At 40.7% G+C, this 27999-nt stretch overlaps 5 protein-coding genes across 5 annotated transcripts; 4 read left to right on the top strand and 1 right to left on the bottom strand.

Moving 5' to 3' along the window:
• The first annotated feature begins 510 nt into the window (after nt 1–510).
• slc25a23a (solute carrier family 25 member 23a) lies at nt 511–5726 on the top strand. The gene is made up of 11 exons (XM_079553746.1): nt 511–717; nt 1129–1252; nt 1339–1426; nt 1504–1615; nt 1696–1854; nt 1930–2082; nt 3008–3121; nt 3226–3393; nt 3462–3609; nt 4957–5417; nt 5489–5726. Exons 1-10 carry the CDS (start codon nt 523–525, stop codon nt 5178–5180), a joined length of 1485 nt encoding a protein of 494 aa, XP_079409872.1. The 5' UTR covers nt 511–522; the 3' UTR covers nt 5181–5417; nt 5489–5726.
• A 791-nt stretch (nt 5727–6517) lies between these two features.
• Nucleotides 6518–11628, top strand: khsrp (KH-type splicing regulatory protein). Its single transcript, XM_079554444.1, has 18 exons — nt 6518–6773; nt 7335–7431; nt 7508–7558; nt 7629–7665; nt 7739–7797; nt 7972–8043; nt 8120–8174; nt 8250–8388; nt 8664–8762; nt 8838–8963; nt 9125–9227; nt 9320–9441; nt 9530–9808; nt 9880–9989; nt 10059–10141; nt 10215–10400; nt 10620–10801; nt 10891–11628. Exons 1-18 carry the CDS (start codon nt 6684–6686, stop codon nt 10897–10899), a joined length of 1899 nt encoding a protein of 632 aa, XP_079410570.1. The 5' UTR covers nt 6518–6683; the 3' UTR covers nt 10900–11628.
• A 187-nt stretch (nt 11629–11815) lies between these two features.
• On the top strand, nt 11816–16723 carry dcaf15 (DDB1 and CUL4 associated factor 15). The gene is made up of 13 exons (XM_079554287.1): nt 11816–11965; nt 12569–12666; nt 12755–12893; nt 13002–13108; nt 13189–13334; nt 13407–13568; nt 14017–14556; nt 14762–14853; nt 14965–15087; nt 15162–15244; nt 15591–15695; nt 15765–15880; nt 16452–16723. The coding sequence occupies exons 1-13, from the start codon at nt 11870–11872 to the stop codon at nt 16505–16507; spliced, it is 1863 nt and encodes a 620-aa protein (XP_079410413.1). The 5' UTR covers nt 11816–11869; the 3' UTR covers nt 16508–16723.
• A 1117-nt stretch (nt 16724–17840) lies between these two features.
• Nucleotides 17841–25226, bottom strand: rfx1b (regulatory factor X, 1b (influences HLA class II expression); the record flags this gene model as incomplete). Its single annotated transcript, XM_079553776.1, has 18 exons — nt 25039–25226; nt 23488–23834; nt 21924–22024; nt 21755–21835; nt 21323–21396; nt 20980–21250; nt 20543–20724; nt 20345–20464; nt 20111–20232; nt 19852–19970; nt 19677–19777; nt 19456–19607; nt 19274–19371; nt 19035–19184; nt 18751–18962; nt 18523–18676; nt 18415–18454; nt 17841–17998 (listed from the first exon to the last, which is right to left on the bottom strand). Exons 2-18 carry the CDS (start codon nt 23807–23809, stop codon nt 17841–17843), a joined length of 2457 nt encoding a protein of 818 aa, XP_079409902.1. The 5' UTR covers nt 23810–23834; nt 25039–25226.
• A 1754-nt stretch (nt 25227–26980) lies between these two features.
• Nucleotides 26981–27723, top strand: rln3b (relaxin 3b). Its single transcript, XM_079553603.1, has 2 exons — nt 26981–27221; nt 27303–27723. The coding sequence occupies exons 1-2, from the start codon at nt 27047–27049 to the stop codon at nt 27581–27583; spliced, it is 456 nt and encodes a 151-aa protein (XP_079409729.1). The 5' UTR covers nt 26981–27046; the 3' UTR covers nt 27584–27723.
• Nucleotides 27724–27999: the final 276 nt, after the last annotated feature.

Raw genomic sequence — 27999 nt, 5'->3', positions numbered from 1 at the left:
CAGCAAAAATCATTCAAAACGCAGAGTCAAAAGCATGAGGAAAATGGAGGACCTGGACAACCTAGAAAATGTCCAGTCATCTTATAAATTTATTAAATAATTGAATTCAGATGAGCTACATTACACCTTTTTACATCTTTATTAGGCCACCGTTTTTCCATACTGAGATATGTTCTTACCTGAGCTTAGACGAGTTGATGCGCACCTGTCTGGTCTCTGTATGTACCCGTGGAGGAGCGTTTGGAGCTATTGGAATATACTGGGAGAGGCAAAATGCTAACAGCATCTTTGGTGGTCTGGCGTGACTGAGGGCACGCACAAAGACCAGGTACGTATCAACTAGTCTAAGCTCAGGTAAGAACATATCTCAGTGTGAAAAAAGGGTGGCCTGTTCCTTTAAGAGAGCATTAAACAATAGCTCAAGGGGGCATTCATAAATAAATGAACAAACTGTACTTTTTTGTTTGTTTGTTAGTTTGTTTGTTCATTTTGGATAGGTAACGTCTTTGTACCTGTCAGGCAATGAGGGCCTTTTGGATCAGGATCCCCTGGGCCCACTGCCAGCCAAATGGATCTCCTGGTTCAGACGAGGAGAGAGAGAAACTTTGGGCAGAACTCTTTGATGAGATGGACCTTAATAAAGATGGCCACATTGACATTAGTGAACTGCGAACAGGACTGGCTGGTCGAGGACTTTCCAAAAGCTCCTTGGAGAAAGTAAGAAAATGCTCACTGCCATTTTGGATCCTTAACCTTTCCACTGTAACGGGCTTGTTCCAAGTGTTTTGTAAATATGCACTGACTTTGCATGTTGCCATAAATTGTAGTTGTCGCTTGCACTAAATGCCTGTGTCTTGGTGTCCGTATGTGTGTGTACATGTAAATGTCAGCAGTCTATTTTGGTACAAGAAGCAGGACTTTGTAAGATGAGAACACAGTAACCTTTCCCTCTTTCAAACCTGACACTTTTTCTTTCATTAATCAATACACTTTTCTGAAGCGTGTCTATGTGTTTCTTGGTTCATATTGAAACGTTTTTAAACTGCTATTGTACATTGTGTTAAGGTTGGACAAACAGCACTTCTGTGATCTGCAGTTGATTGGTCTGAACTCACTGTGTGTTTTCAGATTGTGACCGCTGGCGACACCAACCAAGATGGAGTGCTGGACTTTGAGGAGTTTATGCAGTACCTGCGTAACCACGAAAAACAGCTCAAGCTCATGTTTCGGAGCTTGGATAAAAACAACGACGGTACAAGACACATAATGACAAAATCATACTGAATATATCCATGAGTCCTTATTGCATCTCCCTATAATGTTAATACATTTTTGCAGGTCACATCGATGCCACAGAGATACAGCAGTCTCTCCAGACTATCGGTGTGACCGTCAGTCTCAGGGAAGCTAAAAAGATTTTAAAAAGGCAGGTTAAAAGACTGCTTTATTTATAATGCAAATTGAGCATCTATTGCATTCTGAATATTTTTTTCCCCCTTAAAGTATGGATAAGGATGGTACAATGACAATAGACTGGAATGAGTGGCGTGACTACTTCTTATTTAACTCTGTATCCAACATGGAGGATGTGGCACGATGTTGGAAACGCTCAGTGGTAGAAACACCAAAGCAAATTTATTGTTTATATTTTCAAGTTTCATTTTGGATTTGCTGTCATATTGTTTTATTGGCTAGATGTTGGACATAGGTGAGCAGTTGACAGTGCCAGATGAGTTCACAGAAGAGGAGAGACAGTCTGGTTACGTCTGGCGACAGCTGATGTCTGGAGCCGTGGCCGGTTGTGTCGCCCGGTCAGTAACTGCGCCTTTAGACCGCCTCAAAGTCTTTCGACAGGTTAAGTGAATATATAATACTTTCACCTCTTGACCTGTATATATAATAAATCGTAATGTTAGGTGTACTTCACAGGTTCATAGCTCCTCGTTTTTCTCTGGAAATGTGCTGAGGGGCCTACAGTACATGCTGAAGGAAGGAGGACTGGTGTCGCTGTGGAGAGGTAATGGCATGAATGTTCTCAAAATCGCCCCGGAAACTGCTATCAAGTTCTCAGCTTATGAAAAGGCAAGCATAATCTATAACAGTTGTGTTAATAAAGTAATTGAAGTTCCTATATGACTATGATCGTTATTGTCAATTGTTATTTTTATGAACACTGTCGCCTTCTATTTGGGTTTAAGTATATTAGCAATTACAGTGGGTTCAGGAAGTATTCGTATGTACGCTCCTATACTATTCATATGCTGATGTCTGATATTAATGAAACAGAAATATAAAAAAATATAAAAAACATTTATTGCAATATCCACACTCACAACAATAATAATAATAATAATAATAATAATAATAATGCATTAGTCTTATATAGCGCTTTTCCAAATGCTCAAAGTCACTTTACAATTTCATGCATTATTTATTCACACCATACTTGGTCGTTTGTAAGCTATTGTAGCCACAGCTGCCCTGGGGTAGACCCTCCAACCACCACACACACACTACATTCACCCCAGGCTTCCTGGTGTTCCCAAACGGTCTCCCATGTACCAACCAGGCTGCTGAGCTTCCGAGATAAGATAAGATAGAAATTTACTTGTTACACTCAGCTCTTAGAAACACTCAGGGTGTGCAAATAGGCAGAAAATGTGAGAAAAATAAACAAAAAACAATGAAATAGTAAATTCTGACGGGATCAGGCAGAACAAAGGTGGTTATAAAGGCTGCACTATTCTGTATCATGTGCAATGATACCACTGACCTAAACCTTTATGAATATTAAATAAAAGCTCAACAATGATTGACAGCAATGGAATCAGTCTTCTTTTGTTATATCAGGTCTGAATGCATACGTCGCAGTTTCTTGTATTTCATTTATATCCTTTTTTTTTAAAAGTTCTTTAAATGTATTTGTTTTTATTTATTGCATGGTAAGTATAGATTTCTACCAATAAAAAATAATTGTATATTATTTTTCTTTGCTTTTAAAAAACAGATAAAGTCCATGATTCGTGGCCATAATCAGACTGGAAAACTGAGGATTTATGAGCGTTTTCTTGCTGGCTCTTTAGCTGGAGCTACTGCACAGACTGCTATCTACCCGATGGAGGTAATACTAGGGTAATGAAACACTGAAATAAGTAGATCACAGAAGCTCCTCAATCACTAACTAACTAACTAAATCAGTCACCATGTTCTCAATCGCTTGTCCAGGTTCTAAAGACACGTCTGACACTTCGCAAAACAGGCCAATACTCAGGAGTGGCTGATTGTGCCAAGCAGATGCTGCAGAAAGAGGGGGTCTCTGCCTTCTACAAGGGCTATGTACCTAATTTACTTGCAATTGTTCCATACGCCGGTATTGACCTGGCTGTCTATGAGGTTAGTTGTGCACAGTCTTTGATAATGAATAACTGCTTGTGTGATGTTCCTGCTGTGTTTCCCTGCAGACTCTGAAGTTTGCCTGGCTCAATAAAAACAGTGGTGTGGTGGACCCAGGAGTGATGGTGCTGGTTGGCTGCGGTGCAGTCTCTGGCACATGTGGACAACTGGCAAGTTACCCTCTTGCTCTGATCCGCACACGCATGCAGGCACAAAGTAAGAGGTTTTGACTACTGGAATACCTATTGAAAACAAATAACAGTCTATAAACATGGCATTTCATTTTTTGTAATCAAGTAGCTAGTTGATAGCACATTCAACTTCAGACCCAACAAAGCATATTGCCATTGTGTACTTGGGCAAAACACTTAACCTGCCTTGCCTTCTGTGTCTATACATTCGTGTGAGTTTAGAATAAGGTATTGGTCCTTTGATGGAAAAGCTTTGAGTGCCAACTGAAGGTGGAAAAGAGCTACAGTATAAACCAAATAATGATTAATAAAAGCATATCTTTTTTTTTTACATGACAGTTATGTCATGGTATGCTATACTCTATAGCAGGGGTCTCCAGTAGGCGGCCCGCGGGCCAAATCCGGCTGTAGAGCACAAATTCATGAGCAGGTAAAAAAAAACTCTCAGGATATAAACAACACATTAAAATCACATGGCAAATGGACAGTCTGCCCCTTGGCGGCTGTGGCTACAATAGTAGCTTACCACCACCAAGTGTTGAGTGAATGACTAGTGACTACAGTGTAGCAGAGACTTGTGACACAGGCTTGTAAAGTGCAATACAAGTGTAAGCCGAGGTTGCAGTCCTGTCAGGCTCATTATTATTAATTTATTGAAAGTTTCCTCAATAGTATTTTCCCAATCAAAACATATTTCACTGGAGCTTTTCTTTTTGGACCCTGATATAATTTTGGCTCTATAGAAAACAAGGGTAGGCAAGTTTGCTGGGTTGTCCTGGGCAAAAGATGGGAGTTCAAGCATCACAACGGATGCTTGAACTAATTGTACATGACAAGCTTTGTCATGTACAATTAGTAATGTTGGTTGACATATAGTTTAAACATGAAGGTCTGGAGGCTTCCTGCTAGAACATATTTTCTGCATTTTTAAAAATCAGTTTTGTCCGTCATAGCTAAATAGTAAATGATCACATGTATACAGTGCCTTTCTACCTGCTTTAGGCACTCAAAGTGCTTTACATCAAGGAACCAGTCACCCATTCACACACCAGTGTACGCAAGGTGGGTGAAGTGTCATGCCAAAGGACACAACGACAGTGTGGGATTCGAACTGCCGATCCTCCGATCACAAGACAACCTGCTCTACTCTCTGCGCCACCGTCGCCCAAAAAAGCTCTCAGAATTATTTGAGCTGCCAATGGATTTGGTCTCCTGATGTTGCTTCCCCTCACAATAAAACTGTTTTTGAATTTATCGTGAAATTATCTTTTAATATCTGAATATTGTGCAGTATAAAAACATTAAAACATTTAATTGTGACTCAGCACTAGATGTCATCCACACCTCATCCTTACTCTCTTATCCCCCACAGCTTCAATAAAGGGTGCCCCAAAAGTTTCAATGTTGACCTTGCTACAAAACATAGTGGCAAAGGAGGGAGTGACGGGACTATACAGAGGAATTTCACCAAACCTGCTGAAAGTCATCCCTGCTGTCACCGTTTCATATGTCGTCTACGAATACACCAGGATACTACTGGGAGTGGATATTGAGGGTAGGAGAAGAGAAAAAATTAAGCAGGAGCCATCGAAATAAGACTGTTTGATGAATGAGTTTCTGCATTATATTTTATGACTTTGAATGACTGATGGTGTGGGTTTTTTTTTTTTTACTTTCGTGAAAGTTCTATGCACATCTGCACAAAATATATTTCGGCATGTTGTTTATTACATGAGAAAAGAAAGTTAAGCATGCCTGTTTCGCTTAATGTGTGGATCATAACCAGCCAGGTTCTGCAGACCTGCTCTGATGCATGGGCCTCAAAATCAACAAGTAAAACCTAACACGATAAGCTTAATTCTGACTAAAATATGCACAAGGATAAATACTGTGTTTTTCCCTAGGAGACATTTAGAAATATATGGGACATATGGGAAGAAGACCACTGATGGACAAACTACTTTTCAGAAAGTATAACCACTGAATATGCCAAAGACTGATCTGAATTCATGTGAATTTTTTTTATTTATTTCTTTTTGTTGCACGCTCCCTTTGAGTGTGCCTGAAAGCCATGTGCCCAGAAATCCTTAAAAAATAATTTAATGCAAGTGATTACTGTGCATGCACGAGATTCATATAAATATATGACTTTTTATTAAAAATAATAATAATAATAATAACAGGACGGATTACTTTGATCATTTGTCTTTGCATAACATGTAATAATCAAGTAAATTTAGCATTAGCATTATTCCAGTGTTAATTTTGACAACATATTTTAATTTAGTTTTAGTCTTAGTCTTTTGATGAAAATGTTATTCAATTTTAAGTCAAAAAACTAGTCGACTAAAATTGCAAGTAAATTTAGTCGACTTGGCATTTATAATATTCATTATAATCATATTTAATGTTGTTCCTCTGCTTCATGGAGCTGCTCCCACATGACCAAAGCTCAGAGCTGTTCCTTTGACAGTGAATTTACATGATATGGGGCTCTTCCAGACTGTCAATAGAAGTTTGGATGATTTTAGTCTCTCCTTTTCATTTTTATTTATTATTATTATTTACTTATTTTAGTCGACTAAAATATCTGGACATTTTAGTCATACTTTTAGTCTCATGAAAAACTTTTAATTTATTTTAGTCCAATTTTAATCATCAAAAATATAACTTTGACTAAAATTAAGACTAAATATTTTAGTTGACGAAATTAACACTGCATTATTCTGCTTTACAAATGCCTGCTTGCACACATAAAACCTACATGACTTAGTTACAAAACAGTACGATGTTATGATTGCACATCTTGCCTCTAGTTTCATAGACATACATTTAATGTGTAGGCTGAACTAGGAGACACAGTAGCATGTCTTTCTTTACTCCATCCAACAGATGGCGGTGCATTTTAAACGGGGTAAACAAAGGGAGAGATTTTCTTTGGGTGATGATATCCAGCTTCATGGATTGGTTATTTTAAGCAGGGAAGTTTGCCGGCGTGGTAGCAGGCTTCAGTGCAGCCCCCATATTAGCCTTCCCGCTCCTTCGTTTCTCTACCCGGTCAAGTTACACAACCTATCTTCTGGTTGTTTTGTAAGGACAATGACTGACTTTGTAGATCTACCGACAAACGGAGTCGGCGGAGGAATGAAAAAGGACGCGTTTGCAGATGCGCTTCAACGAGCCAGACAGGTACTCAGAGCTAGCTAACGCTACATCAATGGAGCCTGAGCTAGCATGCTAACACACCGTCGCTATTTATGTTTATACTTTGGTAGTCGATCGCATTGTTTTGAATTGTTTGCGAAGCCATAAAATGTTTTGATGTAAAAGTAATGCAAATTATACTCTATAATTGTAGCCGTACTTATATGTTAAAGCACCTTCACCTCGGTTAACTATACAAGGATGGCTATGTTATGCTAACGTTCTACTATTGCACTCATATTCATTCACTAATATATTGATGTACAGACAGACCAAACTTTTGCTATTATTTGACACGACTAAGAGGCACACATTTCATGAAGATAATTTTAGAAAATTAACTTAATTGTTGCATTTTGAGCTTTACCGATAGATAAATACGATAGTTAAAATTCCTATTTCTATGCTGAATGTATTAGCTTATTTCCTCTACCTTATATAAAATATCAGAATATTGGTATTATGCTTGTCAAATCACTTTCCATCATTATCACAAACCAGTGTAACATGTTGTTTGGATTGTAGCATAACACTTGCCTTCTCTAGATTGCAGCTAAAATTGGAGGAGAACCTCCACTGAGCAATAATGGAGGAGCAGAGGGCTATCCCTTCTCGACTCAGAAAAGGTCACTTGAAGATGGAGGTCAGGAAATGTTTGCTGGATATTTTTCTTTTGATTCGATAGTTGTAACATGAAATACTGCTGTTATTATGTACAGACGAACCTAATGCCAAGAAATTGGCATCACAGGATGGCAGAGATGCACTGTGTAAGTTTAAACTTACAGAATTGATCATATTATATATATATTGTCTTATTTCATCTGTTTATTTCTTCAGCTATTGGTGCTCAATTGGTTGCTCTTTCTCAACAAAGGTAGTGCTTTGTGTCCTTGTACGATTAATGTCTTTTTGCTTCTATGTAATAATTTATGCTTCTGTATTTGCAGTGCTAGACCCTCAGCAATGACGGAAGATTACAAGGTGCCTGATTGCATGGTTGGTCTTAGTAAGTATCTGCTATTTGCCATTTAAAAAAATATATATATTATTGTTTATTTTAGGGACCATGCATAATATTAAAGAACTGCTAGAATTATCTACAAGGCTATTATTCATCTGTAGTACCAGGACTGGTGTTATTGATGTTTGATGTTTGTTCTAATGTTTCCCTGTGCTTCAGTCATTGGACGAGGAGGTGAACAAATCAACAAAATTCAGATGGAGTCTGGCTGCAAGGTCCAGGTTGAACACAGTAAGCATTTTGCTCTTTTTACCTTTTCCCCCACCTCCACCTACGTTCAAGCAATTACATTTGCTGTTGTTTACAGACAGTGTTGGACCTGAAAGAAGTGTTTCTTTGACTGGATCCGCAGAATCTATTCAGTAAGATTGTATTTTTATCTTTAAATTCAACATATTGCATTATATTTTTAATTCTTTGTTTTTGTCAACTTCCAGGCGAGCGAAGGCTCTTATTGACGAGATAGTGTCCAAGGGCAATACCACCAGTAGCAGCACGGTACAGGAGATGATGATTCCTGCTGGCAAGGGGGGCATAGTTATTGGCAAAGGAGGTGAAACGATCAAACAGCTGCAGGTAAAAGATTACTTTGGGGTATAAAGAAGTAGTTTTTGAATAAATACAAACGGTCACTATATTTTTTTCCTTTTCCCATTGGCGTCCTTAAAGCCTCATCTCCTCAGCTGTAAATCCTGCACATAAAAGAGGCAGACGTATAGGAAACAACTTCTCTCACCTGTATATATACTTTTTACATTTGCATGTAGAATTTACAGTTGAGGAATTGTTTTTGGTTTAGGTTTGTTTGTTTTTAGTTGTTTATGTTAATATGCAATCTATCTTTGTCATAGGAACGAGCTGGAGTTAAGATGTACATTATTCAAGATGGAACACAGCCTCCCAACGTCGATAAAGTCTTGCGCATTATTGGTGACCCCTACAAAGTTCAGGTAATATGACTGTTAATAAAATATTTTCTCATATTTTCACTCGTCACACTTCTAATTCTTTGTGACCTTTTGTAGCAAGCGAAAGAGATGGTCAATGAGATTTTGGAGAGAGGCTTTGGAGAAAGGAATGAATATGGATCTAGAATGGGGGGAGGAGGAGGTGGAGGAGGCGGCGGCGGCGGCGGCGGTGGCGGCATTGAAGTAAGTACAACTCTCTACAATGCAGTTGTTTTGGAGTGATACAATAATCAATATTATATTGAATTGGAGGTTTTGTTTTGATTGTTAGATGTTACTTTTGAATGAACTAAATAAATTACATCAAATGAATATCTGTTCATGCCATTGTTCTAATTGGACAGATTGCAGTTCCTCGTCACTCTGTGGGAGTGGTTATTGGCAGGAGTGGAGAAATGATCAAAAAGATTCAGAGTGACGCAGGAGTAAAGATTCAGTTTAAACCAGGTAACTATTGGCAGTTTGCTGTTAAATTAAAATCATTAATGTGTCGTTGATGCTAATTTCATTTTTTACTGAACATGTTTTGATTCACACAGACGATGGTTCAGGACCTGACAAGATAGCACACATCATGGGACCCCCAGACCAGTGTCAACACGCTGCCTCAATAATCACAGACCTGTTGCAAAGCATCCGTGCGCGAGAAGAGGGTGGACAGGTAAGCATTGTGTGCACATAGGTTGAAGTTGATCATCTCACCTTGTTGGGTAGACAGTTTCATGTAATTGGGTGCATCTCGTCTTCAGGGCCCCCCAGGGATGCCACCTGGTGGACGGGGTAGAGGCCAAGGAAACTGGGGTCCTCCGGGAGGGGGTGTGACGTTTTCCATCCCTGCTCACAAATGTGGCCTTGTGATAGGCAGAGGGGGCGAGACTGTGAAGTCCATTAACCAACAGACTGGCGCATTTGTGGAAATTTCTCGTCAGCCACATCCAAATGGTGATCCAAATTTCAAGCTGTTCACTATCAAAGGGTCTCCCCAGCAGATTGACCACGCAAAGCAACTCATAGAAGAGAAGATTGAGGTACATTTTTGTTTCTTCATCACACAGACTATCATACTTGTGCATTTTTCAATTCTTCTTTTTCAATCCAGGGTCCATTGTGTCCTGTTGGTGGTGGGCCGGGCCCTGGAGGCCCTGGGGGTCCCATGGGTCCTTACAATCCAAACCCTTACAATGCAGGCCCTCCTGGTGGAGCTCCCCAGTAAGAACTTATTGTAGTGCATTTTGTTTACAATGAGATGAAAATGAACTTTGGTATTCTGTCCTGTAGTGGTGCTCCTCCTGGTGGTCAATATTGTCAAGGTTGGGGAAATGCCTATCAACAATGGCAAGGACAAGCTCCTCATGACCCCAGTAAGCACCCCATAATATAATAACATTTTATTCTTGAGTCCAACAATTACTAATGTTTGTTTCCTTCTTACAGGTAAAGCAGCAGCAGATCACAGTGCAGCATGGGCAGCCTATTATGCACAGTACTATGGGCAGCAGCCAGGTCAAGCAGGACCTGCCCCTGGAGCACCAGGAGATTCGACCCAGCCTGCACAGACTGCAGGGGGGCAGCCCGACTACACAAAAGCATGGGAAGAATACTATAAGAAAATGGGAATGAGTAAGTTGGTCCTCTGGTATTATTGTTTGCATTCTTTTCTTAGGCCAGGACTTGATTAAAATAAAAAAGACTACCGTACTTAATCTACAGAAATCTTGAACATTTAAATGCCAATATTTAATCAATGTTAATTGTGAAAGTAAAATTGCTAGTCAAACAAGATTTCCATCTGGTCAGCAGATTGTAGGGTACCCATCTTTATTTTTTTGCCTTTTCTAGATCAGCCGGCCGGAGGACCAGCTGCCCAAGGGTCATCCGCTGGTGCAGGAGCACCGGGGGCGGCCGGTGGACAGCAGGATTATAGTGCTGCGTGGGCTGAGTACTACAGACAACAGGCAGCATACTACGGACAAGCGGGACAGGCCCCTGGACAAGCACCTACCTCACAGCCAGGGCAGCAGGTATAGCAAATACTTCATGAATTATACAGTCAACATATAAATCTTATACCACTGCTACTGTACTGTAATTGTGCTGTGCTTTGTTCCAGGCTCAGTAACATTGGCACTTGACCAGCTGGAGGCTCCATGGCTCTTTGGACTATTTTATTTGTTCAAGACATTTCCTTTGGACTTAAAACAAGACACTGGTCACACCCCACACCCCTACATTTTCCATATTCCTCGCTTGACACAGTTTTTAAAAAAACTTAAACTGAAATAATAAAAAGGGAATCCTTTTTGCTCATGCATTTAACTAAAGCACTAAAGTATTCTCATCCTCACATTGTGATATCCATTTTTAAAATGTGAATAAGCAAGCATCTTCGCTTGGCGGCTAGCATGGAAGCAACATTAAATTATCAGTTTATGTATTTTTTTCTTTTTCTTTGTGAAGGCAGGGAAAGATTTAGCAGTATTTTGATTCTTCAAAAATTATGATTATAGAACCGTTTTGATCTTTTTTCCCCCCCTCTCTTGGGTACTTATTTTTAATTATTTGCATTTTAAAACATTCCTACTACTAAGTTGCAGATTTCTTCTTCACTCTTGTTTTTTTTTTTTATTTGAGGGTATGTGTGCATGTGTCTGAAATGTAAGCTACTGAATAGTAAACCTTGGCTGCATTATGGCAATACCAAACTTGCACTTTGTAAGCTGGTTATGTGCGTGTGTGTCTACCCTCTTCACGTCCACAACTCTCAAGTTGGAATCTTTTCGTTACAAGAAGTTCTTGTTAATGTATGCTGATTTTATGTTATTTTTTACTGCTTGATTTTAAATACATAAAATAAAACTGTTCGATTTCACTCTGGTTTCTCAGTACCGTTAGTTGAGACGAGACCATTAGTTGTGTTTTTAAATTGTGCTCAAAAACCAATACGCAAAAGTGACATTTTAAAGTTTATTTACACATGCTGCTCGTGCTGCTATGCGTAGTCTATTATTTAGATGGACGCACATCCGACGCAGGCACGTGACTCCGTTGGCCAATCGGTGCAGACCTAGAGACAACAGTTGAGGTGAGACATGGCGCCCAGCTCGAAATCCGAAAAGGACGATGGAAAATCTAAAGCTCAAAGAAAACACAAAGACCATATTGTGAAGCTCCTGACCCGAGGAAAGGTACACAGTGATATGCGAGCCATGTGTCAAATTCTCTAAATAAATGAATGGTTTCCAGTGGATTTTAGTGCTCGTAAATTCCTTGGCTGCTAGCTCAGGGCTATTAGCTGCTAAGAGCTAACTGTTCAGTGGAGCCTGGCAATAAAGTGGAAGATTCGTTTCAGATGAAGACTTAATGATGCACCTGTTAGACATGCAAACGCTGAAAATGTTGCATGTGTGCATCATTGTTTTTACGTGCATTATTTTTGTACCAGTATGGGCCGCTTTGTCTTGTCCATGACACAGGTTGTCATGTTTTTGAAGGTATTGCATAGTTTAGTGGGACCATGTCCGACTGCCTCATCATAAATTTTGTGTACAAAATGGACATATTTGAAGTTGTAAAGTTTCATACAGGTTTATCTCATTGGTACAGTTTGATTGCTTGGCAACAGTTTTGAAATTCTACCTCCTGCTAAATCGCATCCTGTGTCCAAGGGTCAATGTTAAATATGACAAATGTAAATAGATTGAAAATGAATTATAATTTCATCTCAAACAAAAGACCGTGTTTTGTTGAACTGGTCAATCTCATCTGTAAAGTGCTTTTTATTTTTGCAGCTGTCTGGACATTTTTCCCAGCGCCTTTTTCGGAAGCTTCCTCCCCGTGTTTGTGTCCCATTAAAGAACATTGTCAGCGAGGAGTTCCTCAGAGCAGGGTAGGACTGTTTTATTCAATTGGATGGTAGCTACTCTGTTGTTATTGATACGCATGATAACATGCTTTCTTTGCCTTATGCCTTGCAGACACGTATTTCTTGGTTTTACCAAATGTGGTCGATATGTTCTGTCATATACCAGTGACTGTGGAGAAGATGATGATTTCTCTTTCTACACCTATCATCTCTATTGGTGGGAGTTCAACTTGCACAGTAGACTCAAGCAGGTGAGAAATTAACCATTTTAGATTAAATCCATATAAACCATTTAAACCTCTAAAATATATACCTCTAAATAATGTATAAACTTTTCTTAATATATTTCTTTTCTGTAGGTCCATCATGTTCGGTTGTTTGCTGGGGAGGAAATATACAGTGATCTTTACTTGACAGTTTGTGAATGGCCAAATGACACCTCAAAAATTGTTATCTTCGGGTTTAAGTATGAAATTAATACAACTAACAATGTTACTGTCATTAGCACTTATTGTTTTTAATTTGAAGATGTGTGTTTCCTTTCAGCACGCGCAGCTCAAGTTCTGTTCTAATGAATCTAATGATGAGTGACGAGAACAACAGAGACATATACATCACTATTGCCTCAATGCCTCCTCCCAAACCGTGCGCCCAGTGCTGCCCTGTTCCTTCAGTTTCAACTATACGCACCGGTCAGTCCACAGAGAAAATAATTGTCTTCTCCTGTGTCTCTTTGATTCTATTTCTCCATTTCTTCTTCATAGGGGAAGGTGACTGTTTAGAGCATGGCTATGTGCTCAACAGTCGCTACCAGGTGGTGTACCCTTTTCCCACTTTCCAACCAGCTTTCCAGTTGAAGAAGGACCAGGTTATACTGCTAAACACGAGCTACTCTTTGGTTGCCTGTGGAATCTCACTCTGCTCAGGTTCCCATATTTTTTTTTATGACTTTTCTTGCCATTAGGTGACACTAGTATGATCATATTTATTAGAAGATAACAGCATAAATAAATATCTTCTTATTTGCATATCAGTGTTTCCCAACCACGGGTACTGGGGATGCAATTCTATTTGAATATTTACGTTTTTAATGTTAAGTTATGTGTATTCAGAATTTGTTCTCAATTAAGGGAATTGCTGTATTACATGATGCAGGTGCTATGATATTTGTTTTCAATATCATGGGGCAACCTGTCGGGAGGAATAGTCGGCCACAGAGCCTTACTCATCACAATGCACAGATGAAACGTCCAATTCTCATGATAAAAAAACAAAAACTTTTAAGTAGCTGGCAGTCTGTTTTTATTTCATGGAAAGATGAGGCTAATTTGAAAGGCAGGACAGTTAAATTTAAATACTGCCCCTGTTTCGCAGGAAAACAAGATCCATCTCCTCAGATCCTCTACACTAAAAGGTTATCCTCCTCTGGCGCCTGTCCAGCACCAGCCAGTTTGTCATCACTACCTCAGGGCTCTCCGGAAAGCAGACCCCCGCCCAGCAGATCCTGTCCCCTCTCCACCTCTCACAGTCAGTCTCTGGCTGCTGCTCGTGCCCGAGAATTTGCTGCAGATCTTTTTAGACGTGCCCAAGTTGGCTCTGTGGTGGGAGTTAAAGAAAGTGAAGAGGAAAAGACTGAAAGTTTTGAGGAAAAAGCCCAAAGCACCAAAGGACATTTGGATACTCAAAAGCAGGAGCCAGAGAGTCAGAGCTTACCACAAGCATCAACTTCAGCTCAAAATTTACCCCACAGTGTAGACCAAGGAGCACTGCCCTCTCCCTCCTCCCCTTCGTCACCACCAACGCCAGTGTCTACGGAAGTCACCACCGCAGAGCCGGGATATGTCAACTACTCACACTTGCAGTACCGACTCCCACAGCCAGGAGCATCCGAGCAGGGTGCAGGACACGCCGGGGGTACAGTACAAATATTTGTTTACCGTGTGTAGTTTAAACCTGCTTGTAACCTTTGCAACTCTCTGTAAACATGGCCACAAAGCAGTTACGTTATTAGACGGCCCAAAACAAAGCAGCATAAACATGTACATAAGACTCTGTACAATAAAATCCCAAGCGTCGGACACTGATCATGATATATTTTTGCGAACTCTTTCTCCTGTAGGTTATGAAGATGATAAAGTTCAGCTGCCCTTCACTGTCACTGATCTTAAAGGCAGAAACCTGGAACTTGTGAATGGGTCGTACAATGGACAGGTTTGTCATCTGCATCTGCTGATATCGCACTGATCAATTACACTGAACTGCTTTGGTTACTGCTTCATTGTGACAATACAGGCATTTTTAAAGGAAGTTGTGTGTTTCCAGTGCGTCTCAGTGGAGCAGTTAACTCTGGACTTTGAATATCTCATCAATGAGGTGATCAGAAACGATGCATCCTGGGCCTCTCAATTCTGCTCCTTTAGCGACTATGACGTTGTGATTTTAGAGGTAAGACATAATAGACTGGTACCAAATGGCTTGTATTTTGTCATTGAAGAGTGCGTGTTGTTTACCTTTCCCAGGTGTGTCCGGAAACCAATATTGTTATGATCAACATCGGGCTGTTGTTACTCGCCTTCACCAACTCAGACGAGGAGCACTGCAGGTCGGTGTGGTTAGCCCCCAAAATTATAATGTTTCTTTGTTGATAATGTAACACAAATGGGTGCATATTCAATCACTAAGAAAGGGCCAGCACTTATCCGAGTATGCGATGTGCAAGAAAATGAATATGTAAGAGTCGAATACTTAATATATAATATAATATAATTTTGAACAGTATTTGGCTCATATGCGATTGTGATTGGCTGTGGGCTCAAAGTTTTAAATTAAGACAGGACGGGTAAATCCAGATTCAATTTAGTTTAATGTTTCTCTCATGTCTGTGTAACCCTTGCACCCCTGTAATTCTGCCTTTGGCGCAGTTTGACATGTCCATGTATTTGAACCAGGCCCAATACGTACCACTCGAATCTGCGGGTCAGCTGGGATCTCAACACGGGCACATGCTGCACCGTAGGAGTGGGAGACCTGACAGAGGTCAAAGGGCAGACGAGGTAAACACACTCTTTTGTTAATTGTCTGTTGAGCTTGGTTTGTGTTGGTTAAACAGACTTGTCTTTCAGTGGCAGTGTGTGGAGCTCCTATAGGAAAACCTGTGTCAACACCGTTATGAAGTGGCTGGTTCCTGAAAGCGGCTCTCGCTACATCAACCGAATGACCAATGAAGCTCTTCACAAAGGTGACCCATGTTCTCATATCCGTCTGTTTTACATAGGGTATTATAACACTTTTGTCCAACTGTGGATTGATCTTTCCACTGTTGTCTCCTTTGTCAACGGGCACCTCCTACACTGGGAATCTCCATTCTGAACCGTGATATTGTCATCGTGCTCTCAGTACTAATAATGCAGTGATATAATAAAAAAAACTAGTAATATTGCACATATTACATTTACCTTTTTCAAGAGTTCAACATAAGGCAGTAGTTCTATTTCATCCCTGGGATAAAACTGATCTCTCCTGATATTTTATACAGTATAATAAAATGTTCAGTCTTACATTACACTATTTCCTCCCTTTCATTTTCACCATAAAGCTCTACTAGCTGTCCTGATCATTCCAAAAGGTTCTCACAAAAGAATAGAAAATTGTTTACCGCTAGTAATAATTTAGTACATGTTTTTTTTTAAGAAAAAAAGAGATGGTCAATTGGTGAAAGTGAGTTACCTCTTGTTTTTACTGGGACAGCTCTTGCTCTGCGCAGCATTCGAGCATTGTTCTACTATTGAAACAATGTGTCTGCTCTTTAGGTTCGTCTCTTCAAGTATTGGCTGACAGCGACAGATGCACCTGGATTGTATTATGAAAGTGGACAATGACAGAAGCCTGAATGTACTGAGACATGCAAGTAACAAACAATAAATTTAACTCGTCAAACTGTAAATTATGTTTTATAATGTAATTGTTGTTTTTCGTTTATTGAACAATGGTGACCATTGCAACAAAGATATGGATTGAACAGTTTTTTATTCTGTGACTGGTGATATTTTGTGTAATGTACACGAGAACGCTGCTCTATTAATGCCATAAAATCTATATGATAGTGCCCGGACTACAGCATCTGTGTTTGACTTTTAATGTATCAATAAAGTAGAACGTTTTTGATAATCATGTCATTTGGCTCCCTTGAAGTGCAATTGAAATACAGAAACTTTACCTCTGTTATTGGTTGATTAATCCCCTGTATTGACTGGTTTAGAGTTGCAGTCATTAATGCCTGACAAACATGTGCTTAAAATTTCCCCAGGAAATACAACCTGTAGTGTAAAGTTTAGAGAACCAACCTATTGTGCATCGTTATTTTAACCATGTCAGATGCAGTTTTTGCCTTGATTCAGCACTGAAAATACTTTTAATTAGCACAGTTTACAATTACCGATAGAAACACCTAGCCCGATAAATCCGAACGATGCTTTTCACATTCATCATAACATCACATTGCTGCTAACCCCTGCACTAAGAACATAAGACTTTTGATCCAATCTGGAGTATCCATCTAATGCAATACAAAGACTGAGGGCAGAGGAGCTTTGACCTCAAAATGTGGATAAACAAAGTGTTACAGTAATGTCATCCAAAACACTGAGCCTGTATCACATGACCCTTTGTTTATTAAACCAATGTTACAGAATATATAACACACATTTCCACCTATAAATCTCGCAAAGGCACACTTAGCCAAATCAATAACTTGTACAAAATATGGCTAAACACATGTCACAATAAACAGTATATGGTGCAGTGCTCTTGTGCATAGTCATTGCCTTGGATACAATGTGGAGCACTGTAGTGTTGGTGCCATTTGATTTTACCACAGCAGTCAGGTCAGTGGTTAAGGCGGGTAAAAGGGATACAATAATATACTTTGATATATATAGACTTACATATTTTATAAAGGCTTGACATACATGGTTTATCATCTAAACAGCCACTGGGAAGATGGGAAAGGCACAAGGAATATGATAATTAAATGAGCATAAATTAAGATTTAAAAAACATTTGGCAAGAGGCTAATTTTTAGCTCCTGTACTCCCGAAAAGTTTACACTCGCAACCGCAGTTAGCTCACAACACCACAGCGAATCAATACACTGCCATGTTTAACTTAAAAAGACATGGATAACCTAAAGCCGACTGTGTTTAAGATGTGCTGTGTGACTCTGGGAGCAGATTGAGGCTTGTTCTGAGCTGTTTGGTCGGCGGCTCGAGTGACTCTTTCTCCTCAGAGTTTAAGGAGCTGGCCTGAAGCACAATGTCTCCACTCTCTTCGTCACTGTCGTCTTCTTCCTCTTCCTCTTCTAAAGTGAGCAACAGACAGTAAATACAACAAACCATCAGGAAGAACTTGAAATTTTTAGTGATAGGATTTTTGTGTGGAAAGATAAAGTGATTTTATGCCTGGTACCCATACACACCCATTCACTATAGACCCTTTAATTGTAAACACTCTGGGCTTAGCTGGAGGCGGGAAGCTAGATTCCTATCTATTTCCATTGTAGCCGTTGTCATAGTAATGATAAACGTCTAACTGTTGTTGGAAATATCAGATAAACTTTATTTTATCGTCTCAAATGTCTTTCCTCTTGTTCTTAAGCCACAACAGGACCACATTTTTTAGTTTTAGTTTAATCTTACTCCTCTTGATCACTTCCAGCCTCCAGCTGATGTCACTGATGATGTAAGCAGCAAAAAGGTCTATAGATTATTAGTTTACCTTTCTCTGGTGAGTGGCGCCTCTTTACTGTGCCGGCAAACTAGAAAAAGCAAACAATATGCATCAATAGTGACAATTTAAACGACTATTATCAAATGACGAGTGTACCTCTCCCATCACAGCGATAGGAGTTTCCCCCTTGGCCTGGGCCACTCTGTGCTCTATGAGGTAATACATGTACTCGTCGTAGAGCAGGCGGATCAGGTGAAAAGAGCCAAAACTAGCAGCGCTGCGGAGAGTCAGGTCCCGGATAACCATTGAACTAGAGTAAGAACAAAGGTTAACGTTCACTGTCTTATTCTTCCTTATTCTCATGCCTCTAATTTATAAAGTCACCTGTAAAAGGACCAGTTGAGCAGGAAAGCTTTGGCTGCCTTTGGTAAAGTGACCGGGTTGTTCTCGAACGGTTTGAGCACCTGAGTGACCACACTGTCCAGCCACGAGGCCCACTGCTCCAGCGAGTTCTGCTGCTGGAGAGTCATTTTAAAGTCCTGCTCCAAACGCTGCACCAGGGCATCCTCACACTGACACACCCAGGACGCCTGCTCCTGTGAGGGGCACAGACACTCCAGTGAGCACACAGACAACAACAGGTCCAACAGAGTTACACCAAGCCAAACCTGGACATTGGTGAAATCCACTCGGTTCAGGTCTGACAGCATTTGGTTGATCTGGGCTGTATTCTGGAGGACAGCCCGCGCTGCTTGGGCCAAGTGATTCAGGCTGGTGTAGCGGCGCAGGGTTTGGGAAAATGAGTTCACACAAACAACCTAGTTTAGAAAATAAAATCAGATCAGGTTGTGACGGCAAAGAGAGATGAACACATTCAGATGAGGCAATTAGTAGGACATGTCAGAACCTTAATGCGAACCATCTCTTCAGGGATGATCATCATGGCACCAGACAACCAACTCTCTAAACTTTTAGCAAAATTGCGAATGGCCTGAGTTAAGGCACCTGACACAGAATTGGACAGACATAATAGTTACTTCAGTAATATATTAATTTGTAATAACACACTGACAGTGGGAAGTGGCTTACTGGGAATAGGTCTCAGTACATCAGGAATAAGGATCTCCACTAGAGTCTGGTAGAGCAGATTGTCACACCGTTTGGTCCAGCGAAGGACTGGCTCAAATTTACACAGCATCACCAGACAGACCTTAGGCAGACGCTTCTCCGACTCATTGTGTCTAAAAGAATCCAGTGGTATGTTTAAGATAAATGCATTTTTATTAACCTGTGCCTATGCTGACACTTACAGGCTGAGGGATTCTGTCTCATTTTGACTGAACCTCCAGAAGGATTTCCAGAGTGTTTCCACAAGGGTGAACTGAAGATTGATCATCACGTCCATAACAGCCTGTGGTCACAGAACACCAATGACTTATTATTGACAAACCTTTCCATTACAAATGCAACAACAGCGGTACATGCCTCGCAGTGCTCTCTGTAGAGACTCTGAAAGGCTTTGAGGTGCTCCATGAGGATTCCTTCAGGCAACACTTGACCCTGTAAATCCATTTCCACAAACTCTGGCAGTGGCCGTGATGCCTCTGTTAATAGGGGGGGGGGGAGTGATAGGATGAGAGGATAGATATGACCAGCAAAACCAAATGTATGTAAACATGTTTCTTTACTATAGTAAGAGAAGGTCCAAATAAATACAAGAATAGATATTATAAAATGTTCTCACCCAGAAACTGCTGGTACTGTTGAACCTGAGCTGAAATATCACACAGTCCAGCTGCCTGTTGTTGGCCAGCCAAGCCAGATGTCCCATTGGCAATCCCCTGTGTCTTCTGAAGGGGCTTTATCCTGATGAGTAAAACACAATCACTCCTTTAGCCACGTACAATCCACACACTTATTATGACAAGCAATGAGGATGTGTTTGTTGACTATGAAACAGTTAATTGAGACACTTCACCTTGTCTTCTGTGAAAATGGCTGCTGCCTCATGGCCATGTGCTGATGCTCATCCATCAGTCGGAGCAGAGGGGAGCCCGACTTGATCCGCAGGCCATAGTAGTGGTACTTGGAGTTCCCTCTGACAGTAAACAGTAAATACAAATGATTTAACCAGGGAATGATTGTATGCCGGTTGATTCGACTGCCGCTCACTTACCTTGTGCCTAATCTTCTTGTGCGAAGACCCATGAAGACGGACCTAATAAGTTTTCCAAAAGACGCAGCATTGACAGGCTCAAGTTTCTGCTCTTGGCAATGCAGCAGATAGTGATAGTAAAGAGTGCAGCGGGGCAGGCTCACACCTTCTGCTCCTTCGTAGTTGTCGACCAACCACTGCACCTAAAATGTATAGTCACTCATCAAATACCTTGTGTGGTTATTGAGAGGTATGAGCTAATGTAATATTTGTAAACCCATAATACTACATGTTAAAGGGTTAGCCAACGCCGCAGTTCACAAATTAAAACAGAAATAAACCTTCTATTCATGCTTTACATAATTTTGTATAGTTTATCAATAAGGTTAACAGGAACAGGAGACATAGCACATCTTTTTCATATTGTGCAGCTCTGTGATTTAACAAAGGAAACTCACAGTTGCAGGTGGAGCGCGGGAGTTCGACCCGGAGAAGCTCTGCCCTGCCCCAGCTCCCAGCACGAACCCCCCCGGGAGGATATAGCCTGCCCCGCCCGCAGCTGTGGCAGTGTTTGCCCCTGTCGTCTGCCCCGCTGGGACAGACTGAGAGGCCACTGCGCCTGGTATGTCTGACTCGGAGCTGGACGTGGCTTCGTAGTAGTTGGAGGAGGATGTCGGAGGGGTTTGGGAGTAGAGAGGAGAGTTGGAGAAAGAGTAGTTGCTGGAGCGGCTAAAAGAAAGAGAGTGAGAGGGTGAGATACCAAGAAGGAGAGTGAAGTTGTTGAAGTGTTTTAAAACTTACATTGTGGATGTGTTGAAAGGGGCATCACCAGCTCCTTCAACATACTGCACCTGACCAGAGTACACATGCTCCACCTGGCAACGGAGATAAGACTGAGATTAAATAACACTAATCAAACCACAACAATTTAAATAGATGCTAGAGTTTGTTAGTTTCTGTTAGTACTGATACCGGCAACGGCTCAGCCAAAACCTTTAGAGACATAAACAGGAGATTAGTAGGAGCACAAAGGTGTGTAAAGTAGAGAAAATAGAGCTGGCAGGCATGTAGTATTTCCAACTTTGCACTCTAGTTAGAGCTCAACAGACATGCCTCGTTAGTTTACTACTTCACTTAAAGCGTCAAATGGCTGCATTGTGTGAAAGTGAAAGCAGTATTTTAAGTAACTGAACAAAGTCAAGAGAGTTACAAGCATCGAGACTGTCGTTTTACCTCCTGGTTTAAGTGCAGGCTGTTTAAGTGGCCTGACTGAGCTCTCTTTGCTGCCTGCGAGACGGCCTGCAACACTGACCTCTGCTGGAATATTCACAATTCACTATTTTCTCCATTCGTTATGTACAAAATGAAATGATAGAAGTTGTGTGTGACTGTGAGGACTTACCTGCTGCGATGTGGTCTGCACGGGCTGGACGACCTGAGTGGGGACCCCTGGGGCAGGCGGGCTGGAGTCAGACAGACTGTCATTGGAGTGTACTGAACCCTCTGAGAACAAGAGATGGAGAGGAAATGACCATGAACAAATGTGAAAATACAGAAGAGCCAAGAACTCACGACAAACTGTCCCAAACTCGTAGTAGCAGCCACCGCAAAACATATTTTACAGCTTATGCTTGGCTACCACTGCTTCCATCCTTATATTCTGCATGGAGAAGAACAGCCTTGGACAGCTAATCTCCCCAGATGGAGAGAGAAATCCCTCCATCTTGTAAACATGCAGATCGGATGAAAGAGGAGAATGAGAAAGGATGGAGGCTGTGTGGCCATGGCCTGCTTTTTTCCAACTTCAGGTAAAATATATATAAATATATTTACTTTCGCAAACACGAGAGTAATAAGCGACTCGAAAGAATTGTAGTAAACCTTAACACTGGCTGGGACAGTCCACAATGAAAATAAACTTCAAAACAAGAGAAGCACAGGTGTCAATTTTCACCTTTCGTCTGTGTAAACAAATAAAGGTTGTTGCAAACTGTCATCACTGTAACAAGACGATAAACCGTAGACAGTGGGCAATACATAAATACAGAAATGCTGTATTGTCACTTTTTTCTTTGAACACTTTTTGAATCAAATCAAGCATTTTTCCCTTTGTCATTCGTGTCACTTTCCATATGTTCCAAACAACAATTTTGAAATGTATTATCTTGTAGACAACACATCACTCTACTTTTGTCCAAATGAAGAATAAGCAATTCTTTTAACAATGGCATTAGAATGAGAACTAACTGAAAAATGAATGGGAAGGATTTTGAGTGGTGGCAAACAAATGTCTCACGTGATCCAGCTGTGTATGTTCAACACAGCTTTGATACGGACCAGATTTCCCTAAAGTGAGAACACAGAACGAAGCTTGCACTGCACATAAAGGATCATAAAATATAATTATTATTTTTTTTTTTTCTTGGCTACATGTCCCCACTCTACAGTATGAAGGGAATCGTGATAAAATCAATAGAGTTAAGCAGACCTGCTCCCCCGGGCCTTACGCACACCACAGCTGTGACGCAGGGGTATGCACAGTGTCATTTGATAGTATGGCGACAAAATGATCTACAAATAGAAAGCCCTAAAATAAACTCAGACACAGCCTTTACTTTAATTTTTCAAAAGTGAATGTCAAAGTGATTGCATAAGTTATGTGTTGGAACTAGAGTAAATACAACAATAAGAAGTGTGTGAGAGAGCATCATTCTTAATGTACAGTATGTAAAGCCGTCCATACTGCCATATTTATTACCTATCAAGAACCTTAACCCTCATAGGCAACTTTCTGTCAGTGTCTGAACATACAAGTGCTGTTTCATACAAGTATAATATTATTTGAAGTCTTTAGGATGAAATTGTTACAGAATTCATCTCACCAAACAAGCTCATGGGGCATGTAGTTTCTTGTCATTGTGTTTGTAACTTCATGAGACTGTGACTGTTACTTTAGTGCCACTCACCTGTAACTGTTACCACGATGTACTGGGGTGAGCTGCTTTCATTGCTCTTTTGAGTTGTCGACCGCTGAACTTCACTGGTCACATAGCGCTGGGTGGGATTGGTCAGGACCACGGATTTCTGTGACTGAGAGGGGGAGACCTGTGCAGTTTTGGGGGCTGGCAGAGACTGGTTGTTTGATGAAATGGTCCGGGAGGCTGGGGGGATGTCAGGCAGGAAGTGAGAACTCTTTGTGGAGGAGGGTGTGGCTGCTGCCGGTGTTGCTATGGTGACGGTGTTAGCCTGCTGAGGCTGAAGGTCCTCAGAGTATCGAGGAGTCGCCATGGCAACCGCTGATTTGAGGCACCTTCTTTTGAGGAGAAAAAGAAAGGACACTGATTTAGAGTCTGGAGTTTACAATTTAACATACATACATGGAGAAGTTGAAAGAAACAAATTAAACAAGCTTTTTCTTTCATTTGTTTTTAGATCCAGTGTTTTATATAGTACTTTATACTTAAGGTGCATTGATGACAGTTGAACAAGTACTTCTCAACTGTCTGAGATAATGTATTGAAGTGTTTTAAAATGTAAAGTCTGTTTATTTTGAAGGGAAAAAAATTGATTTACTTTTGCGACGATACACTATGGTGTTTTATGCAAACTAAGTAACAGGCAAGATATAATAATACGATAAGATTAAACGTGTTATTATTATGCGCCATTAAACTTATGGCACATAACTTTTTTGTTATGATTTTTGGCTCAAAAGACATGATGTTGACAAACTGGTCAGAATAATGCTCTCTGTAACAGCCCCGTGCTAGGAATGAATTCACACATGTCAGTCAGATTGGATTGGGCCTTCCTCTGCATAGGCCACTCCTGCTTTTAACAAACACGGCAACGACACAATCAGATGATCATCCGCCACATTGTGCTTGCGCAGGAACTCGTTACTCGCCACATTCAATTGCAGATCAAAAGTTTTAATAACGCACAAATCCGCAATAAAAATCACCAACAACCACGGTACATGGTACACAGTCGGCAACACTTCCAAGATTACATCGTCTTTGGGATAGTTGTAGAAAGAGCTTGCTTGAAAGAGAGTTGAGAAAGCAAGAGTAACAGCTTCCTCCACCACCACCTAGCAACTCATGGTAACTTGCGTCGTAGAGCAAGTTTCTACGTGTCATTTAATCAGCGCGAGCTACCGCACGCCACGGCACCAACGCCAATCGTAGAAAGTCACAAAGCACATCTTCGCAACTATACTGGATAACCACAACATTAAAACTAGTGATCAAAAAGTAGGACTGACATCACGGCACACCCGCCATCTTGTGCTCTTATCAAAGATCTGACATCGCCATAACAACGGTCTGCGCTCGGAAAGAAGCTAGCAACCACTTTCATCCGCACGGACACGCATGACCAAAAAATCCCGTAAACGCGGACGATTTTGTAGAAGCACAAATGTAAAGTAAAATGCGCAATGATATGCCCTAATTTCACTTTGTTTACCTCCCGTACGATTGAAAAATGTGTATTTTTATCGTAAAAGTTTTTACCTCTTTGATTTAGGTTGTTGTTGTTGACTCCCGTTGCTTGGTTCTTGTCGCCAGGACTACCGTGGCTATGGCGCCTAGCCTTCACCGGGGCAACTGTTGCTACCCTCCCGTCATCGCCCCGCCCCACCCCTCACGCTGATTGGGCGGCTCGGTAGGTGGTCGAGACATCACGGCACCGACTGCTCGATCATTGGTCGCTGGTCTGTGTCAATCAAGTTAAATAGAGCAACGTTGGCTTATCGTCTCTGATTTAACTTTTTGATTATGCAGGATATCAGGTCAGGTAAAGAGATAAAACAGTCAACTTTTTATTTGACATCAGACTTTGATAAAACTCCTATCTCGTCCTCGCCTGGCCATTGCTACATGACTGACTGGATTTCCAACACTTCAGTCTTTTGATAAGGGTGTGCAGTGGGGCTGGGCGGCCAAAAACTCTAATCTTTATCTTCATTATTTTTCATATCTCTTGGTCTGCTACAAGTTTAATTGATCTTAAAGGCTCTATATTTGTTTTTTGTTTTCTTTACAAACAATGAAAGAATAATTGTGTGAAATGTAAACAGTTGTGGTTCAAACACATTCTTGACTTTCCTAATACATTCTTCACAGTGATGAGTTTATAAAGCGCGTTTCACAATGTCGTGATTATAAACAACATCTCTGCTAGTTTGCAATCGATAAAAATACTTTATAATATATAATAATAAGTTGTATTCATGACATTCTTGAAAGTCATTTCATTATTTCTACTGAAGCAGGTGCCTTTACAACTCAATGGGTGAGACACCGTTTTGGAAATAAATCTCCAAACAGAAGATCAGCAAATGTTTTCCCTGATATAAATGGATTCACCATTAATCTTATGGATGAAAGTCCTTTCATTTCACCAACATCAATCACACAATATAAAATATTGTCATTCTGGACACTTTATGAGACAGTAATTTGACCTTGTGCTGAGAGAGAAGATGTTTAACTTCGTTACGTTTGTTTAATGTGGATGGTCCAGTCATATGAGTGATTGCTCTTGTTGTTTACTACTGCGATTTTCTGCAGAATGTTTTGGTGAATGGTAGGCAACAGCTGATGCATCTAGGCCTCGAACGCTGTTTTATAAAATGACATTGTTTCCTTTGTGCCTATTATCGAAAATTATAGTTTATTTATCTAAAACATTAAAAATATTTTAGCCCTCAGATGTGATGACATCGCGATAGCTCATATTACAGAGCTATAATCCATAAACCAAGCTCAAAACTCAGCATCTTAACGGTTACCATAGTTACCACAATAGATTTCTTAGCTGCACCAACTCAGTTATACATTTTAGGCTTTTTAGAATGTTGTGACATGTGAACGCAACCTATTACATGCACAGTGCACACAGGTCTTGCAGTGTACCACATTTTACTCCCTTACTAGCGTGGACATTATGAGAGGGATCTCACTTTTATTATTTTGCCATTTTTCATGAATGTAGAGTTACATGAATAGAGGAAACTTGCTCATGGCCTATGCATCGAATGGAAGAAGCATAGGCATAAGTAAAAGAATCAGATAACACAATTTAACAGTTCATTCATTGCCCAGCCCTAGTGTATTGTAGGATGTGCCAGCATCATGCTTGAGTGAAAGGATTGAGATGTTCATCCTCTGCAGGGCAGATAACAAAATGTCAAAAATGTTGACCCACAGCATCCCTCAGCTAATGCGTAAAACAAAAAGGCCACCAAAAGGTTACAGGTGATGAGATTGCAATACACCCTGTTGACACACTGTGCCACATTGCAGTACTTTTCCTAATCATTTTGCTCTTTCTCTGTGAGCATTGTTGCCCCTAAAGGTCTCTGGTGTTATCTTTGGTATGACTGTGTGTGACTGAGTGTGGTGGTAAACTGAATTATTTCCCCCAGCTTTTTGACATCTATAAAATGGGCATCCAGGATACACCAAACAGATACATTTGCAGCTGCAATAGAGCAGTTTAGAACCTTTTGTCCTGACCATGTGGAAAGCAGCGCTTTTGACTTTAGGCCTTTTAGTGGCACTTGTCAACAGGGTGCGGTGCAATGAAGACCATCCGTCCTTCTACGGGGTAAAGCTGTGTGGCAGAGAATTCATTCGAGCTGTCATCTTCACATGTGGAGGGTCTCGCTGGAGGAGGAGTGTGGGAGATTCAGGTGAGTGCTTCTAACTACTGTGATACTGCAGCTTTTATCTTATAAAGGACAAACCATCAACTAATTTTTACCTTTTATCAGCTCTTACCGGAGTAGAGAACTTTGACCCATGGAGCTCAAATCCCATGCCTCAGATCTCCGAGGGCCAAGATCCAGCACCGTTCGACATATGGAAAGGCCAGACATCTGAAGACAAATCTGCTGCCGCAGGATTCAGTCGGTCAGCCCGCTCTCCGATGTTAGAAGAGGTTCTGGAAGCCCTAAGAAGTGCAGACAGAAAAGGCAGAGATGTAGTGGTGGGACTCTCCAATGCCTGTTGCAAGTGGGGCTGCAGCAAGAGTGAAATAAGCTCTCTATGTTGAGCCTTTCCATCTCCTCTCATCTTTCTCATCTCATCTACTTTCTCATCTCATCAAAGTTCTGATCTATAATGGAAGAATTGCAATGTAATGTGTTTTGTCACTGTGATTGTGAAGGATAAAAGTTATGGGCTAATAAAGAAGCAAAGGTTTGAGTATTTGGTCTGTAATTTATTGAAAACTTTTAGCTGACTTCCACTTTTCCACAAGCTGCAGCGATGCATTTTTTTTTTATTTTTTTACAAGATTTCATAACTAAGGGAAGTAGTCCTCATTTGGTGATTTCCAAACTCGCCTGTTCCGACAACAGAAGACCATCGATCTAATGCATTTGGCCTGTTTATGTTGAAGATTAATAGCATAGCGAATTTAATGTTTGCATAAATATGAAGTTTAAGTAAATGTGCATGGTCATAGGT

Source organism: Gobius niger, assembly GCF_951799975.1.
Source record: "Gobius niger genome assembly, chromosome: 3".
In the NCBI taxonomy this organism is placed as follows: domain Eukaryota; kingdom Metazoa; phylum Chordata; class Actinopteri; order Gobiiformes; family Gobiidae; genus Gobius; species Gobius niger.
This window is presented reverse-complemented; position numbering and strand designations above follow the sequence as displayed.

Coding starts and splice junctions, on each gene's coding strand:
- khsrp (XM_079554444.1), top strand. CDS start 6,684: ATGACTGACTTTGTAGATCTACCGACAAACGGAGTCGGCGGAGGAATG. Junction 8,964..9,124: donor GCGGCGGTGGCGGCATTGAA/GTAAGTACAACT, acceptor CTAATTGGACAG/ATTGCAGTTCCTCGTCACTC. Junction 10,142..10,214: donor ACAAGCTCCTCATGACCCCA/GTAAGCACCCCA, acceptor TCCTTCTTACAG/GTAAAGCAGCAGCAGATCAC.
- dcaf15 (XM_079554287.1), top strand. CDS start 11,870: ATGGCGCCCAGCTCGAAATCCGAAAAGGACGATGGAAAATCTAAAGCT. Junction 15,088..15,161: donor ATGACGTTGTGATTTTAGAG/GTAAGACATAAT, acceptor TACCTTTCCCAG/GTGTGTCCGGAAACCAATAT. Junction 15,696..15,764: donor GAGGTCAAAGGGCAGACGAG/GTAAACACACTC, acceptor CTTGTCTTTCAG/TGGCAGTGTGTGGAGCTCCT.
- rln3b (XM_079553603.1), top strand. CDS start 27,047: ATGTGGAAAGCAGCGCTTTTGACTTTAGGCCTTTTAGTGGCACTTGTC. Junction 27,222..27,302: donor GAGGAGTGTGGGAGATTCAG/GTGAGTGCTTCT, acceptor ACCTTTTATCAG/CTCTTACCGGAGTAGAGAAC.
- slc25a23a (XM_079553746.1), top strand. CDS start 523: ATGAGGGCCTTTTGGATCAGGATCCCCTGGGCCCACTGCCAGCCAAAT. Junction 1,427..1,503: donor GCTAAAAAGATTTTAAAAAG/GCAGGTTAAAAG, acceptor TCCCCCTTAAAG/TATGGATAAGGATGGTACAA. Junction 2,083..3,007: donor AGTTCTCAGCTTATGAAAAG/GCAAGCATAATC, acceptor TTTAAAAAACAG/ATAAAGTCCATGATTCGTGG.